Source organism: Bombyx mori, chromosome 13 (genome assembly GCF_030269925.1).
Source record: "Bombyx mori chromosome 13, ASM3026992v2".
In the NCBI taxonomy this organism is placed as follows: domain Eukaryota; kingdom Metazoa; phylum Arthropoda; class Insecta; order Lepidoptera; family Bombycidae; genus Bombyx; species Bombyx mori.
In genome coordinates this window covers 14546697-14566522 of record NC_085119.1, presented here as the reverse complement: position 1 = coordinate 14566522, position 19826 = coordinate 14546697, and the positions used below count along the sequence as shown (strand labels likewise).

At 36.2% G+C, this 19826-nt stretch overlaps 1 protein-coding gene across 8 annotated transcripts in view; it reads right to left on the bottom strand.

The window, feature by feature from the left end:
- The window catches only part of LOC101738258 (hemicentin-1), a 304965-nt gene that overhangs the window by 66622 nt on the left and 218517 nt on the right, over positions 1-19826 (bottom strand). For all 8 annotated transcript variants that reach the window (XM_038015172.2, XM_062671912.1, XM_038015173.2 and 5 more), the window contains one exon: positions 16696-16846. In XM_038015172.2, coding sequence (XP_037871100.1) covers positions 16696-16846 — 151 coding nt within the window. The remainder of the gene's footprint in view (positions 1-16695; positions 16847-19826) is intronic.

Sequence of the window (19826 nt, the reverse complement as noted above, 5' to 3'; positions counted from 1 at the left end):
GATTTACAAAAAAAGTATTGTTGACTGAACTTTCTGAAAGAGAACCTTCTGGTTATTGTATTGGAACATCAATTTAACGCTTAACTTTTCTGACATACAACTTCGTTGAACCTTCCGACGGGTCCCTCAATTATAACTTCTTTAATTGGGGCCGTGTTGATACTGATACATTCGGACTCAAACAAGGAATGTAAATAAGAAAAGGCCGAAAGGACGAGACCAATGTTTGTAAAGGATCCAATGTTAAATATTCATCGAAAAGTCAATTTGTTAATTTCGTACAGCACAAAACTGTTTCAACTCCTATATCTTGATATATTATTATTAATTTAACCAGGGATATTTTATTAATAATTAATTTATATCAGGGCACATTTAAATTGTGTTAATTTTATCGATTTTGCATTGAAATATTTCTCAACTAGTGTTCAGATGAAAGTAATAAAAAAAGATGGAATATTATTATATTATATTGCAATTAGTATTGTTGTTTTTTATATTTGGACGGTTACAAGGTGAGCCACAAGAACACCTGCCTACAACAACCGTAAAAATAAATAAAACGTGTGATGTTTGCACTGAACAATATGTCAATATTATCACAGAGATATAATTTTTTTGTTTATTTCTAGGTTAGGTTGTCCAAGCTAATCTCCACAACAGCAAAACGAAATTTCATTGACAAGTAAATAATTTCTAAATGAAAATCTAATGCATAATTTGCTTTACAAATACTGAGAATATATGATCGTTGACATTCAGAGTTTTCTATTTCTAATTGCGTTACGAATTTTCATTCTTCTATAAGATTTTTTCAAACATAGATAGCGCAAATTTTATGCCGAAAATTTTGTAGATTCTTTTGAGAGAAGCATTTAACACGAGCTTCTTCTACACTACACTACTTGAGAATTTAACACAAGTTTTCCCTTGAGGTAAACCTAGTAAATAAAATAATATAATATTTAGTATTGGTTATTGGTGGTATGTACGAGTATAAGTTTTTGTTGATTCTATTTTGATTGAAGCAGCTTATTAACAAAAAAATTGCTGCATAGCATGAGTACAAATATATTATTAAAATTATTAAAATATATTATTAAAACCTATATCAGTGTTTAGTTAAACACCGAGAAATATTAATTGAGAAACAAAATCTAATTCCGTGAGCTTTCAGTTTGTTTTCGACCCGGAAATCGTGAAATGGCTCTTCACAAATTAGCTTACGTTTGACGTTCCGAAATTCAATGAACGTTTTGTGGTCCCGGGTCCGCCTAATATCACATTGCGGGAGGAAGTCGGGGCTTATTCGTTACGTGTTTAATTTGTCAATCTAAATTTTCTGTTTATTTTTGTCAGTCGTTTACGTATCAACGCGACCTCTCTTGGGTCGGGTGCTTAAGTAATCAATTTTAATTTGGAACAGTATTACTTTTGTCATTGCTTAAATGTATTTTAGGAGTATATTTTCATTATTCGACCGCCTCGTTATTTCTGGTGCCAGTGAAACTGACTATAGCAGAACCTTTTTTCCCTACCTAATCCCTGGTATCTTAAGAGGCTATTCTAATTTATCTCAGATAGATAGGTGAGCTTACGGACTTAATTTGAGAGAATTTGCTAACACTAGCCATAGCAAGAGTGCTTTGCTGAACCTATCACCGAGAAACACACTGGGTTCGGTTACAAAATGCTTCTCTCCATTGCTCCGGTGAATCCGATGGTTGCATTTTATGAAATCCACGGGAAGAGGAAAGGCACTAATCGATGCCGTTGCTGCACAGCTAATCATTCCGCCCGCATATAAAATCAGTCCGTGACCGTGCCGCGTTTATTCTCGGTAGACTCCACCCCATGATCTATAAGCGGAGTAAAATGTCCCTTCGGAACAAGGTGACACTTTACAAAACTTGCATAAGGCCCGTCATGACTTACGCGAGTGTGGCGTTCGCTCACGCGGCCTGCACACACATAGACACCCTCCAATCTCTACAATCCCGCTTTTGTAGGTTAGCCGTCGGAGCTCCGTGGTTCGTGAGGAACGTTGACCTACACGACGACCTGGGCCTCGAATCTATCCAGAAATACATGAAATCAGCGTCGGAGCGGTACTTCGATAAGGCTATGCGTCATGATAATCGCCTTATCGTTGCCGCCGCTGACTACTCTCCGAATCCTGATCATGCAGGAGCCAGTCACCGTCGACGCCCTAGACACGTCCTTACGGATCCATCAGATCCAATAACCTTTGCATTAGACGCCTTCAGCTCTAACACTAGGAGCAGGCTTAGGGACCCCGGTAATCATACTCGTCGAACTCGACAAAAAATTTGGCCGTGCAACCTAACCCATGAATCAGCTCGCTGAGTTTCTCGCCGGATCTTCTCAGCGGGACGCGATTCCGATCCGGTAGTAGATTCGCGAAGCAGCTGCTCTTGAGCTGTTAGGTCTCCTTCGGAGGCGCTCGGGTAGCTGTTAGCAAATCCCACCCCTCCTGGCTGAGCCTTTGCTCGCCCACCTGTCCTGGTGAAACTAGAAAAGCCTCCGGGCCACCAGTAATCCTTCAATCATAAAAAAAAAAAACAGCCAATTAGTAAGAGTGCCATACAAACATGCAACATAGTCCAAAAAATATGTTTTTTAAATCGTGTTAAATACCCGTTGTAGGTCCCTCTTGTACTATTTTTCTTTTGAAACGAATGCTCAAGAAGGAAAGTTCCTACCGATTTCCACGCTTGGCTAACTCCCATTTCAGTTTAGAGTGAGGATATGCTTCTAAAACGTAATTGGATCCATGGGACCAGAAACTTTGCGAAATGCCGTGTGTACACTAGTTTTAATTCGAAAGTTAAACAAACAATTTGAGTGAAACTCTGTTTTATAGATTACTTTTGCTTCCGTAGAAGCCTTTACGTATTTAGAGCACTCGTATGCGAGAACATTAACATTTGTTGTTTTGGCACTTTATTTTATTTTTTAATAAAAAAATACCTCTTGTGAGCTAAGCAAAGCTATTGCTTATATGGGTGGACGAGCTCATAGCCCACCTGGTGTTAAGTGGTTACTGGAGCCCATGGACATCTACAACGTAAATGCGCCATCCACCTTGAGATATAAGTTCTAAGATCTCAGTATAGTTACACCGGCTGCCCCACCCTTCAAACCGCAAAAACGCATTACTGCTTCACGGCAGAAATAGGCAGGCCGGTGGTACCTACCCGCGCGGACTCACAAGAGGTCCTACCACCAGTAATTACGCAAATAAAAGTACAACGCTTACAACGTTACAAAGTTTTTATTCTATTTGACAGGCTATTTACATTCGAAAAGTGATGATTACCGCTTATTTAAGTGTGCGAAAGTCACTTTCTAGAGTGCAAAGTCAAGTGCTGAATCTGCGACAGAAACAAATAAACGCTAGTGTGCTAGACGCTTTTTCCGCAAACCAAACCTCGACTACTGTTCTTGTAAAACCAATACGACTGAGATGACTTCAGAACTATGCGACGAGTCGGATCCGGAACTCCACAAAGCGCATACAGAAATTTAAATATAGCGCTATTATACAACGTTCCGATCCGAACGCTTTCGCATGCGAAACTTTACGGATGGAATGTGAATAAGCTAAATTTTAATGTCTGTGAAACTAGTTGTTCTAAAATAAATGTAGTGTTTTAATGTTATAATGAAAATTCTATGAAAATTCATCACCTGCTGCATTTGATAAAGCGTAATCGATTTAAGGACGAAGGCTGCTTCGGTTAGTGATTTAATGGCGTAAATCTATAATTAATTTCAGTTTTTAAGTTTCAAGAAATTTTATTGAATACAAGAAATTTCATTATTAAAAAAAAACTCATTGCTTAAGCGTTAACTGTCAAGCTATCAATGTTTCAAACGTTATTTTAAAGTTACTTATGATCGTAGGTATGATCGTATATAATCATGATGAGAATCTGCTTTGATACCATCCTACCTATTTCTGCCGTGAAAGAGCCTTGTGCTCCAGTTTGAAGGGTGGAGCTGTTGTACTATACAATTAAGACTTACAGCCCATGTCTTAAGGTGAATTCATGTGATGTCCATAAGCTCCCATAACTATTTAACATCCAGTACTCTTTTTGACGTGACAACGTCTTATAATTCGATGGAGACAGCTGCACGCACGAAAAACATGACTCATTGAGGCGTTCCATTTAAGGCTTGAAGTGCAAGCGAGAGCGCGCAACGAGCAACAAAGAGGCACAATCGTCCTCCACGTTCGGCAGCGTTCGACATTTGTCTCTCTCCTACTTGAGTGAGCGATGCATCCGCGTGGACAGCTGCTATACAATAAGGAACTTCGTTCCAATAATACATTTACAAGTTTTCGTCAATTTAAAATTTAAAATTTTCGATGTAAAAAAAATTATTGACATTATTGTATTAATGCGTACAAATAAATGTTACTTGATCAATTCAATAGTGATTTCCATTTACCTCTTTCTCTATATCCATACAAAATATCTATCAAACAAATAAAATTAAAATTTTCTTTTGAAAAATGAAACCATTCCATCAGTATTTTCTTATGACGTTGTCACGTTCAACTCGTTCAACTATCGTCAGTAAACCGACTTTACAGACAACCGATTTTTGGAACGAAGTTCCTTACGGCTTGGAGGAGATAGGGATTTTGCTGCGCGACCGAACTGAAAAAAATGTGATAGTAAAACCGTAAGAAAAAGTCCGTGGAATAAAACCGTTAAACGAGACGTGCGTAGGCGCGACACTCGTATACACAAGCGAGTAGTTATAATACTACTTACTAATAGTTATAATAATAATATAATACCTTTCTCTTTCTCCTTCTTTCTTTTCGTTCTCTCACCCCTTCTCTCTCTATTTTGTAATTATTTTTATTTCTATGTATTTTTATGTTGTCAAACAAAATTAAAGAGACATGTTTTGTTATTTTAATTGATAATTTGAATTTACGTTTTTTTTTATTTTACGTAATTTATTATTTCCTAAAATACTGAATTTCCTAAATACTGTCCTGTACTTAAATAAAACTAATCAGCAAAATTTAAGAGAAAAATCAAGAAAACCTACATAAAATTAAGCACTTTTTTTTTTTGCAAATTGTTTCGATTCTACATTAGCCGAAGGAACCTCGTTCCTACCTGGTGTCCCACGACACCACATCTTTTTTTGTTAAGTATTGGTTGAGTCATATAAGCAATAAAAAAAGTTGAAACAGGAAAAGGACTACAGCAGACATACTTGAAATGAGTTCCCAAATTTGAAAGATGTCAACATTCTGAACGAAATGAGCATCGCGCAAAAAATGTAGGTCACACGCGACATAGGCACATAACCAAATTTCATATCATATACGCTTTTAAATGCAATGTGGTCCTTTTAAATTTGTAGCTATCACTGAAAAACGAATTATTAACACTAATGGTCCCGCAGTAATCGAAATTCGACTATAATTAATTGAAACTATAAGTTTCAACATTATTATGGTCCTATTGTTACAGATTTCGCCAAGACTACACTATAGAAAAATACTCGTAATATTAAAGATAAACAATACTAACCTATTCTCAATTTGACTACAGACTTTAAGCAATAACAAAAGTTTGGCAATAATCAAAGTGTATATGTGTGTGTGTCAAATAAATAGTAGTGTATGTAATGTTTTCTTCATTGATTTAACATATATTTTATGCATTATTTAAAAAAATATTAGCATTATGTACTTATTCTCTATATTCTCTATAAGTGTGGAAAATTTCATACTCCTCCGTCCGCGCAATTTTCGTAAAAAGGGATACGAAGTTTTTGCTTCACGTATTAATATATAGATTTCCAGGCGTTACATAGTACAAACGAAACATCAATTACGGCATTCACATTATCTTGTCTACCTATATATATATTACTATTTTCTAGTCTCTACATAGAGGAAGAGATACATATCCGGTATCATATCCCTAAGTAAGCCGCAAGCTCCGTAATTTCGTCCACTCATATACATATGTGCATATATCACTACAAAAGCTATCCTTAAAGTTAAACGTGATCTTACAGAAATATTTGTAAGCACTACTATACTGTCTCCTAATCCTCGTCTCTGGAATGTTGAAATTTTTGGCCAAAACACTTTCATGTTCTAAGCGGCGGATAACAGGGGTTTTGTCGGAGTTTCCCGGAACTCGGGATAAAAGTAAAACTGGCCTCTTTGGATAAGCTGTTATCAGGCATGACATGTGGAGTGATACGATATGGTTTTTTTTTTGAGGTATTTTTCATATCTCTTCTATTAAAGATATTATTAATATTCAGATGCCTCAAGGGATTTTTAGACCGTTTTCCTTTTCCCTTTTAGAGCTTAATTTGTGTAATATTTTTCATTCAACGTTTAATTTTGTTATTAAGAACCCGAAAATTATTATTATTTCAATATTTTCGGTACCGTCAGCCATGTACGAACAGAGGTTCAGGTTATCATAATATTATTTGATATTTTGAATGCCTCATTATCATCTCCTTACAAATTTACTACGCATATTCCTCGGTTAAACTGAGCTATTAATACTATTTAGGCATAGTGGTACTATCACCGATTTTAATGAGTTTCGGAGATAATTAAAACTGACCATATTATTGTGACCACAAAAATTAGAAAAAAATAGAAATTTCACATATAAACCCGAGATCAACCCGTAAATTACTTTAAATAACAAAATTGTTTTTCTTTCACGCATATACTACTATTTTTTTCAATCTTTTATCTGCATGTAGTTTATATGGCTAATATATACGAGTATGTATTATTACACTTTTATTGTTAACAAACATAATTTAGAACACGGCTGATAAGTAATACCTCAATCGCTCAATAATCGCAGGCAACTTCAAAAACTTATATAGCCGTCTTGACCAGTTTAGAAAATATCGAACGTACTTACCTAAACAAATAAGTTTTATACAGTTTAATCCCGCGTTTTTTTTTTTTTTTTTTTATTGTTTAGATAGATGGGTGGACGAGCTCACAGCCCACCTGGTGTTAAGTGGTTACTGGAGCCCATAGACATCTACAATGTAAATGCACCACCCAGTTTTTAGTTTCACCCCGTAAAGAACTCGTTTAACGCGAAGCTTGACAGATTCTGCACCGTTTATCGTACACACGCGAGCTTTATTATTTACGGCTTCCAGCTTTCACGCGCGTACGTTTTCGATAATACAATGCGGACTCGTTTCGCATGAAAAATACACGTACACAAAATTTTATCTAACTTTTCTGAGGGAATGCAAACATCGAACTCCAACTTAGACGCGTGTTGCTGCTTAATTACAAATTAAAGCAACCACTTTTTTTTTTATCGCTTAGATGGGTGGACGAGCTCACAGCCCATCTGGTGTTAAGTGGTTACTGGAGCCCATAGACATCTACTATGAAAATGCACCAACCACCTTGAGATATAAGTTCTAAGGTCTCAAGTATAGTTACGACGGCTGCCCCACCCTTCAAACCGAAACGCATTATTGCTTCACGGCAGAAATAGGCGAGGTGGTGGTACCTACCCGCGCGGACTCACAACAGTTCCTACCACCAGTAATTACGCAAATTATAATTTTGCGGGCTTTACTTTTATTACACGATGTTATTCCTTCACCGTGGAAGTCAATCGTGAACATTTATTGAGTACGTATTTCATTAGAAAAATTGGTACCCGCCTGCGGGATTCGAACCCCGGTGCATCGCTTCAACACGAATGGACCGGACGTCTTATCTTTTAGGCCACGACGACTTCAGCTATTACCGAAGTTTCGAATACTGCACAGTTGCGATCATGGACTAAAAATAGTTAGCATAATAATAATATATTCAAGTGTAATTTTCATGGTCGAACACAGACATCGAAATTAAACCGTAAAAATCTTCCCTTTTTCTTGCGTCGTAACCTTTACGCAGCATTTTTGTTCAGACTATATTTTTTACTGGTTATAGAACCTCTTGTGAGTCCGCGCGGGTAGGTATCACCACCTCGCCTATTTCTGCCGTGAAGCAGTAATGCGTTTCGGTTTGAAGGGTGGGGCAGCCGTTGTAACCATACTTGAGACCTTAGAACTTATGTCTCAAGGTGGGTGGTGCATTTACATTGTAGATGTCTATGGGCTCCAGTAACCACTTAACACCAGGTGGACTGTGAGCTTGTCCATCTATCTGAGCATTTAAAAAAAGAATGTTCCTCCACTCGTTCTTGTCGTCCGCGTCCACACTGTCCACACCGTCTGCTGTGTCCAAAGTCGTCTTAATTTATCGGAACAGCGCATGAGACTACCCCCTTGGCCTCATTCCTTCCAGTTTGTCGGTGATAAGTAGTTTTCAAGATTGTCACCCTTCTTCCTCGCAACGTGCCCGTAAACATATCTTAGCTATATATCTAAGTTTTACACAAAGCCTCGAAAAATATCCGTGTGACACACATCGCATTGCGGCACGATTAAAGGCCTTAGTTCTGCTTTTACATTGGCTGCAATTATATTATTATGTTTGATGTTTACTTATTTAAAACGACGGGGGAACCTCAACGTGCGTAGTACTGAAGGTAACAGAATAATTTGGTCCAAATAAATCTATTAATAAATAGGCAAAGATAAAAAAGTCAAGCAGCATTTTTTCTTCTGTTCGTCAACCGATTTTCTTTTGTTTGGTAATTAATAAGAGCTTTTTTTGTAATTAAATAAATATTTTAGTTCAGAATGTTAATAAGGTGATAACAAAAGAGAAAATTAAAAACTTAACGTATTTATATCTTGAGGTGCCAGTGACCAGGGGCGAATAGACATCAACAAAGTAAATGCCGCCACCCGTCTTGAGGCATGAGTTCTTAGCCTCTATAGTACAACGGCAGCCTTCAAACCGGAACGCATTACTGTTTCGCGTCCGAATTAAGCAGGGTGGTGGTACCTACCCGTGCGGGCTCAAAAAACGTGCTACAACGAGCATAAGATATACCAGATATAATCTAAACTTAAGTCTATAAACACAAAGAACATACGGTAAATAGAAAAAAGTAATCTATGTAAAAGATTTAGTAATAATAAAATAAAATACAATTACTTAATCTGCATTCTTTTCCTCTCACACGTCAAAATTTCTAAAAATAATTTAATTTTGGAACATTCCGACACGTGTCGATGTTATGTCGACTGCTTTCATTTTTCAGCACAAACAGTTAGTTAATACGTAGGTGGCTAATAGGCAAAAGTCAAAAATATCAAAACATGAAAGCCACGGCCCACATTTCGAAAACCAAGCGCGATTTTTATTTTATAAATGTTTTTTTTTTCTTACTAAGTCTACTTGACAAATATTATTCCCGAAATATATATTTTTTAACCAATTAACCCGAAAGATTTTTCTTCTTTTTTAACTAATTAATTTTAATAAATTAAATATAAAATTCGAATCATAGTTGTTAAAAGACATAAAACTAAGAGGTTTATAATTTTGAAAAAAAAATTATTGCCTCGGTAGCGGTTAACCCCTTTATGAAATAGTGCTTTAAAGCCCATAGACGTGAGAAATGTAAATACCACCAAATATTGGACTACGCCTATCGTAGATTTCAAAGCAGAATGCTCGAAGGTTTTGGAATTGAAGCAGACAGCCGAGCTCACAATAAATAATACGTCCTATTTCTATATACTAAATGATACTTAAATAACAGCCATAGAAACGAAACTCAAGGCAAATTAGTACCTATTAATAAATATGTCCATAATCCCAAAAATTAATAACCCCAATATGCTGGTGCTGAATTATGAACAGATATTATCACCGGATTACCTAAATCAAGCGGAGGTAATTTGTAGCTGAACCCGCAATTTACTTTAATATAATAGGATGTTATTATAACGCCCAACGCACTATTTTAGAAATGCTCGACAACATAAATCTGTATGTAATGGAGATTTAGTGTAGTAATATTAATACTACTAATAATAAAACAATTTTCGATCGAATTATAGCTAAGCTTTTTGTTTATGAGCATATTTTTATCATCATTAAAGAGATAGGATGCAGCTGACGCTTTCTTAGCTTCCGTTGTTGGTCGAATAACGACTCAGCTCAACTGGAGTAGTGACTTTGGAGCTCACAAACCTGGGATATATTCATCGACAAGAGTGTCCCTTATATTACAATTATCAATGAACGATAGTGACTCACTTGGTAGATAAGCGTCTGTCTTCTAACACAATAAATAGCTAAATGGAAACAATTGTACCGCTCGCCTTTAGACTTTAAGACCTCGATAGGTCATAACTTCAATGGGCTGTCCGTTTTTCAAACCGGGACGCATGTCAGCTGTACGCCAGGTTTCATTGTCAGCATCTCGTGGACGTATTTCGAATCTCATCAATGATTCCAGTATTTTTTAAACGATGTTTTTTTTCTTTATTACTTAGATGGTTGGACGAGCTCACTGCCCACCTGATGATAAGTGGTCACTAGAGCCGATAGACATTTACAACGTAAATGCGTCACGCACCTTCAGATATAAGTTCTAAGTTTTCACGGCAAAAATAGGCAGGGCGGTGGTACCTACCCGTGCGGACTCACAAGAGGTCTTACCACCAGTAATTACGCAAATTATAATTTTGCGGGTTTGATTTTTATTACACGATGTTATTTCTTCACCGTGGAAGTCAATCGTGAACATTTATTGTTAAGTACGTATTTTATTAGAAAAATTGGTACCTACTTGCCTGCGGGATTCGAACACCGTTGCATCGCTAGATACGAATGCACCGGACGTCCTTTAGGCCACGACGACTTCTAAATGTTATACCTTCATCGTGAATTTATTGGTTTTGTACATTGGTTAAATTGGTACTTGCCTCAGGACACTAACCCCGGTCGAGTAGATGGCTCGGTATGAGTACACTAGAAGTCCTATCAATAGGTACCTACGCATTAAGCCAGCGTTTCGGTTATAGCAACTTAGTTTTTGATGAGCGGTGCGCTAGGTCAATGTTAATTTGGAACAATATAACCAATGTTGTTATAATTTCAAATGATTATTTTTTGCTACTAACTTTTATTTGAGACCAGATGATTCCAAAACTGGATATTTATTTTTTATTTTGCCTCAATTTCTTCTTCTTGTTTTTATATCACATCATATTGGACATAATATACAACAAAAATAAAACCTTGTTTACGACATGATTTTTATAATGTTAGAAGCCAAAGCAGTACTTCACCGATCAATCATTCAGCAATCAAAATTATTCTTCTTTGACGACCGATTCAAGATCAGGAATTTGAGGCGAAATGTAATATTACCTTTGCGGCTTCATTAATGTATCAACTACCGATAATGATCTTCGTAAAACCATTCATAAGGTCACGACCTACTTCGACGGTATCAAAAAACACACGCACGACTCCACTAAATTTCATAGCGTAAACGAAACATGATTGTAAACAATTTTACGGGATAATCTCATGAAAATTAATAGAAATCACACTACGCGTTATATTTTATTGGACAATATGTATGAAAAAAAAGGTATACACGTGTTTGTATTTGGTTCTTTGGCACGCTCCAAGGTCCAAATCTTTTGACCGCTTTCAAAATATGAAGTGTTATTAGATTCGTCGCAATAGAAGTGACGTAAGGTATATTATTTCGATATGATATCCGTTTTAAAAACACTAAAGTCAATTAGGTATCAATTTTAATATACTGTGTAATTTAAGACAGAACTCGCCTAAAATATTATCTATTTAGGATCGGAATTCTGCATAGAATTAATTTAATTTAATTTAAAATTCAATAACTAGCTCGGTGGTGCAATAGTTAGCGCTTTGACTGTTGCGCCGAGGATCGCGGGTTTGATTCGCATTGCATCGGGTAAAAATTGTGTGATGAACAGATTTGTTTGATCTTTGTTTGGGTCTTGATTATCTGTACATTTATAAGCTTAAACATATATAAGAATGTTTATCATCATGTGGCACCCATAAAACAGAGAGTGCAAAATTGGGGCCGGAGGACCGTATATGATTTGTTCCCAATTTAAAAATATTACTAATAATAATGTGAAATAAAATGAATTACATATTAACAGAAAAAAATATTTTATTTATTTCTTTGTTCATTGGAAGTTTTGGTGTTATGGAGTCGATACAAAAATTACACCACGTGATATTCACGTCGAAATTTCAACAGTAACAAACGGCTACCTTACGGAAATGTTGTAGATGACGCTACGTTGCCTTATCACGTTTGCTTTATCATAAGTACTAAAAAATAGACATCAATAAACAAGATAAGGTTACTTGAAGATTCCGAGAGCGCTAACTTCCAAGTTAAAAACAAACAGACTAATATCATGAGAGAACATCCGAATTCCTCTCCAATTAAGCACTTTACAACCCACTGTCTCAACTTATGTTCTTTTTCGTGTATTATGGATTGAAGCACAAAGCTCAAATTAAAAGACGTAAATACAAAACAACTACACTGTAACAAACCAAATAGACAGAGAAATAAATTAAACATTACAAAATGCAATTATGGAAAAATCTATTATAAAAACTTTTTTTTAAATAAGCGTATCAAATAAACAAGATAAGATGATAAAAAAAACATTTTTTAATCATGTCGACGATTCGGCGAAACCTGCGGAAATATCAAACGTAATATATTACGAAGGGACATCTCCAAACATAATTTTATACAATACGAGAGACGTGCCTCCGGCTAAAAAGGACTAGTCCTTTCTGATGAGATTCATAATAATCAGGCGTATCTTTTTTTCCGTAGCCCGGACAGACAGACCCGTGATTCAGCGTCAGTTTCTCTCCTCCGGTAAAATAATTAAATGTTTGTACATCAGAAAAGCGTACTTGCTTCATACGAATGTATTTAAATATAACATTCCCTTTTGGTTCTTGTTTAATTTATCTAAAAGGTTTCCGTGCTTCCAAGAGCTTCTAGAAAGGGTAAGTAATGTTAAAAAGTTTGCGCTGTTACAGTTTTTTTGTGTGTTACGAAATATTGCGTAATCATTTGTGAAGTCTCCGTCAAATATCAAAATTTCAATGATAAGCTCAAAAGTTTTTTTTGGTGATATTTCATAATATTTTTAAACGATTAACTCAGTAATTTTTTAAATTAAAAATATCCAAACTTTAACCATTAAAATATTTTTTACGGTTTAATCTCTATTTTTTATTGACATTATTATATTTACGATCGAATTCCATTTCGGATACATTACAGTTTTCGTGATTACGGACAACAAAGCTGTTTTACGTCAACATTTGCATATTGTTCTTCAAAAATTTAGCTTTTTTGTTCTTTTCAACCAAAATAGCCTGAATTAGCCTCGAATTTACTTGACTATAGTGAGTCGATTATCGAAACTTCGAATGCAACCGCCGCTTGTCGTGAAAACTGACGTTAATTGTAGTCGAGTCTCCGGCAGACAGAGTCTACACCACATTTCACGCTAAGCTCATGCTATAATACTATTAGTTCAATTAACCCTTAGACTACGAGTCAGATTTAATAATACAATACGTATTTACGACCAAGCTATTATTTTTCGAATAGATAAGGAAACAATATTCATCGCTTTTAAGGCTATAGACAAAACTAATAAACAAAAAAAAATCAAAGATAAAATAATAATAAATATAAACAAAGCTATAGTTATAATAAAGTAATTACTGGTTTGCCTTTCAAAACTGCCCGACGACACTGCCCTAGGATAGCAATAGGAAGGGTATCGGTATTTATCCATAATACCTACTTTTTCCCTTGGTGAATAACTGAAGCTTCACCAAAATGCTGAATGCGACGAAGCATATTGGTGTTGAACCAACTCAAAATTGTTTTCCTTAACTTGTATCCGAGTCACACCAAATACGTCAGAGTCACGCTTTTGCGATGCGTCTTTCTTCCTATTACCTCACACTATAGGGCACCAAACCATGTAACTGGTGGTAGGATCTCTTGTGAGTCCGCGCGGGTAGGTACCACCACCCTGCCTATTTCTGCCGTGAAGCAGTAATGCGTTTCGGTCTGAAGGGTAGGGCAGCCGCTGTAACTATACTGAGATCTTAGAACTTATATCTCAAGGTGGGTGGCGCATTTATGTTGTAGATGTCTATGGGCTCCAGTAACCACTTTACACCAGGTGGGCTGTGAGCTCGTCCACCCATCTAAGCAATAAAAAATAAAATAAAAAAAACTAACATAGATAAGATTTTGGAAATAAAAAGTTTACTATTTACATAATAATATGTAAATAGTAAACACGAGTTCAGCTTTACGTGGTATCTTGCTCCTATCTGCAGGCTGAGGCTCTTAAATACAAGCTACTTCAATTTTAACGTTCAGGTCCATACTGAAAAAGACCACTACAATAATCAGCAATCCCGTTCTCACGGATCGTTTGGAACCTCTGGGTCTTCTTGGAACATTCCATTATCGCCTTTTTAACACCGCACCGCCCAACACCGGAGCAGAGCTTATTTATCTATTCACTTGGAACTGCTTGCTTCTGCGGTGTACTTCCAGAATTGTTTTTGTCACATACAATCCGGCTTCACAAAGAATTTCCTTCCACGAAATGTTCTGCTTCAAACCAGTTTCAAGGTGAGTTCTCATAGGAAAACGATGACTTGGCTTTGTTCCTAAATTGAAAATGTCCAAAAGTAGTAGAGGCCATATACTGGTATGATACTCAGAAAAAAATGTCATCTGTGAATCCCTTAGTCGCCATTTACGAAACTGCAAATTATCTTTTCCAGTCTTTAGCAAAAGGTTATATGATTACAAAAACCCTAAATTGTATTGAAATTTACTAGGAGAATACGCAACAACAAATCTTAACCTGAATTATTAATGTTACCAATAATTTATGATGATAAATTAATAGATACATTTTATCGAAAGGAATATTCTATTAGCTTAGACAGTACCAACTTTGAAAACCCACTCCAGTATTGAACGGGTTTATTTTAAGCCGTATATATAATAATTCCACCATCCTCAGTACCTGTCATTAAATATAAATGAATGTAAAATGGAACTATGCTCGTATATAATGCTACTGCATAAACTGACTACATAAGACATAAAATACATAAAAATGATTCGTTCTACATCCTTTCTACATAAAAATTATTCTTTCCCAAGTATTTCATCCACGTGTCTGATATTTTTTTAAATAGAACAGCGTTTCACTTTAAATTTATACGCGTAGTCGAGTCCTAATAAGTCTTTAAGCAAACAATTTAGCGTATCAATGTCCAATACGTATCGGGCTGTATTTTGTAAGCCACGCTAAATTTGTTTTTCCGGATATAGAGCGACTGTTACATTATGAAACTGGAAGTTTTCGACCGTTACTTCAGTTATCGGTGATTTCACGCACGTGTACTCACCCAGACATTGCTTCGCCGAGCATTGAATTATTTGAAGGAGATTCACCTTCTCGGTGTCCTACCACGAGCGACGTCGGCGTGGTGTAATGTGTTCTTTGAGTTGAGCGCATGAGGTTTGAGTCGCGATGACGTCATGATTTTCGCACAATGACAGTAGGAAAGAGCGTAGTAACTAGGCAGGGGATTTGTGCTACAGTTTTATAATTATTTGCGGTACGTAATAGGTGATAGGCTTATGAGCACACCGGTCTCTGGAAACGACCTAGATGTATTGCTACTTCACAAGAGCGTTAGATATTAAGTCCGAGCTCAAATTCATCATACAATAGACTACTTCCTGAAAAATATATTCTTCGACTTGAGGGCAAAAAATATGCTATCCTGAACACTACTGAATTAAAATTCCAAATTTGGGTGTGTTAAATTGAGGAACAGATCAAACGATTTTCATCGAACTCATATTTAGCCATAGTGTTTCCTATTGCACAAACGAGTGAATGAGATCAGAGCTCACATGGTATTAAATTATTACCGCAACATCAGAAGGTAAATTCCGTCACTCACTTTGAGACGCAAGGTATGCCCCGATTGTTAATCTTTAATTAACAATAATTAATAATCATACTACTACTCAAGTTTCTCAAGATGACATCGTTCTAAATATAAACAAAAATTGCCTTATAATTATCGTGAATTATCGGGAAGCACAATAACAATTATCGTGAACGTGAACACAGTGACTATAGGCGCTTTAGGTAGCGTCAAGTGTCACGCGCGGAACGGTAAGCGAGTCAAGCTGACGCTAATTGATGTATCGGATTCTCACAATGAACTATAAAATACTGCTTCCCACAATTGTTAAAAAAGCGGTACGTAGCACACAAAAAATAGGAGTGGGAGTCTTTCAGCTGATATTATATACCCCTCTAATTCAAAGTGCGTGTTAAACATGGGCATGCGATATCTTCTTATTCGACTTCCGGCTACTCTTTCAAAATTCATCTATAGAATTTCATACGATATGTTTTCCTGCGCGAATCTATACGCAAGGATTTTTACTCCCACCGTTATGCCAATAGTAATGAATTTGGCGACCTTCTCTTTATGTTAGAATATCCACAATTACTTTGGGTTTTTTAACAGGTCATGAATATCAACGCGAAATTTCACGGGTGCTGAAGGTTGGCATCCTTTAATTCGTAGTATGTTAAGTATCCCACACGACTCACCTGTAAACTGGATTGTCATCTCGGTACCAAACGACCAGCAGCATGCTATCGTTGCGCTGTGGCGGGCGACTGTCGCAGGGTAAATTAGCCTCCCCGCCTACGACCGCCGCTACTCTTGTCACTGTGCCCGTTACCGACGACATCGGACTACCTGGAATAAATAATAATGTCATCTAAATATTATCTAAGAACGATAATGTGGATTAAAAATTAATAAAAATGCCTGTCAAATGTAACATTTTAAGTTGCAATTTGCCATAAAAATCCTTTCGATGGCTTTGTTCTAATTATGATGTTCGATTTCATTAAAGACTGATTTTCCAATTATCAGATGAAAGTTATGCATCAAGTTTTAATTAATTTGATTGAATTATTAAGTATTTTATTCACTGAATTGCAATTTTAAATTATTTGAGTGTATTTGTCTTTTGAACCTTATCTGATAATTGGAAAATCAGTCGACTGTGGCCATGAAAATTGTGGCTTGAAAAAGTTTTTGTGAAATAAATAAAAAAAAACACAATATTAAAATTATCTCTCTCTTTTCCTTTCTCTCTCTCTCTCTCTCAATATTTTACCTAAACTTGATGTTATTATTATTTCTGCAGCAAAATAGATTACTAAATCTATGTCGCAAAATGAGTGACGTCATTTACGTTGTCATGTAAACCGCAAGCCAAGTTGGTTGTGAGCTATTTGAACTGTATCTGACAAAAGGTTAAATAGCGTGTCTTTGTTGATCTGTACCACACATTTCAAAACGCCCTCAACGCCGCCAGAGACAAAAACAGATGGAGAAGATCGTGCATGAGCAGGCAATACAGAAACGTGGTCACGTTTCTTACATTTCTAAATTTGAGTCACAATTATTAAACTTCAATATTTCATGTAATAAAAGTAAATGGAATCATTGCTAGAAGTTGACTTTAAAGCTCAAGGGCTCCGAACATACAATCTAACATACAAAAGTTACAAGGAAAAGTGGTAAGGCGAGCTTAGACGTGGCGGTACGATCATCTCTATTATCTCTGCCGCGGGGAAATGATGCCTTTTATCTTTAACGAATGTAGCTAGGGGTGCAAGTGGTACCTAACCGTAGGAGTTGACAATACACTATACCACCAGTTACAAAATGTTTGATGTCATTTTCAATACATGTCTTTGAAGTCATCGTGGCCTGAAAGATGAGAAGCCCGTTTCATTCGTATCGAGCGATGCAACTGCGCCAGTATTCGAATCCCGCAGACAGGAGCTTTTCATTGAAATCGTACGTGATCCGAAAAAGTTAATACATTGCCGAGCATATGATTCGAGTATATTACCGACTAGATCACGGAGACTTACCGATTCAAGTTTCATCTATAATCCGCTAAACCCGTGTCTCTGCTTTTGTTTTTATTTTTTATGAATAAACAAAAAAGACATTAATGGACTACAGAAAATATCATTTCATGTTCGGTTAAAGCCGAGAAAATCCCGGCGTTTATCTGTTTAAATCCTCGCATGAAACAGTGTTACCCTATAAGCGGACGGAATCCCTGACAGCAAAACATTTCAGAGAGGGGCGACAAGCGAGTTTTAATACCTAATATGATTTGACAATTGTTATTTGCTACACGTTTTAAACAGGCTAATTCGTTTCAACTCGTATTCTAATTTTTATTTCAGATGGTGTCGTCGTTTTAGTTGCCATCGTTAACAGAAGTAATTATTGTATGAAAAAATTAGTACTTAATGCTACAAATTGCGTAATGTAGAAATAAAAATACACTTAAACAAAAAAAGGTCCGTCAACATCAGTAGTAAGCGAAGATGATAACTTCACAGTAACAAGTGAACGTCCATACTTTATTTAACAAGGATACTGACTCCGACTGAGAATGATGCCCAGAAACCGCGGTACAAAACGCACAACCATAAACTAACTAAAGTCAAATAAGATCAACAATAAAGCAAATCAAAATATGAGTCACTGAATTAAAATAATAAAAATTAATTATGAAAGCAAACGCTTTGAAATGAGTGAAACAATTTATTTATTCAGTGATCAGAGCATCAATAAATGGACTGAGGTCCATGATAAATATCACTTAAAAGATAGATACAAATGAGAATGCAAATAGTTGACAACATGGTGAAAAAAATTATAAATAGGACTATAAAATCCAAACTAAGACACAGATGTGTGTACTGTACCAATGACCACATGTCGTTGGTATGATATTACTGAACAACTACATCTAATTGGATGAAAATTGATTTGTTTAGATTCATATTTACCTTAAATCAATTTTGAGCATTCGCTATCTCCTACGATTCGTGACCCAATGAATTTTGAAAACAAGAATACTACATACGATCGCCGTGTATACGCCGCCCGTCCGAGGTGACACGGACACCTGCCTCGCTAAAAACCCTTTCTGATATTTATATATGTCCGGAATGGCTTTTAAGGTGACCTCACTTCCTTTGTGGGAGTCACGGAAGATATACGACTGTATTTTATTTAGGTGTCAAAGTGCCTCGGTATGTTTTGATAGGGTTCCGTGTTCCGTTGGATTCAGAAATGAGTTTCTATTTTTGATAGAGAACAATAACTGATCGAAAGTAATGTCCGGTTTTTATATTATTAGAGATTTCGATTAAGTACTATACTACAAACCCGCAAAGTTATTATTTGCGTAATTACTGGTGGTTAGACCTCTTGCGAGTCCGCGCGGTTAGGTACCACCACCCTGCCTATTTCTGCCGTAAGCAGTAATGCGTTTTGGTTTGAAGGGTGGGGCAGTCGTTGTAACTATACTTGAGACCTTAGAACTTATATCTCAAGATGGGTGTCGCATTTATGTTGTAGATGTCTATGGGCTCCAGTAACCACTTAACATTAGTTGAGCTGTGAGCTCGTTAACCCATCAAAGCAATAAAAAAAAGAATGCAAGAGAAAATAAAAGGAATACTGAAAATGAACTCTGATTTATTCATAAAATGTTCATTCAAGGAACCATTAGTATTTAAAATTTTCAATCGATTTATAATAATTATACTAGACGTTTTAAAGTTTTCAATACGTTAAAATACGTAGTAGGACTACAGTACCATCTATTTGGTACTAACTAAAATGTTTTATTCGC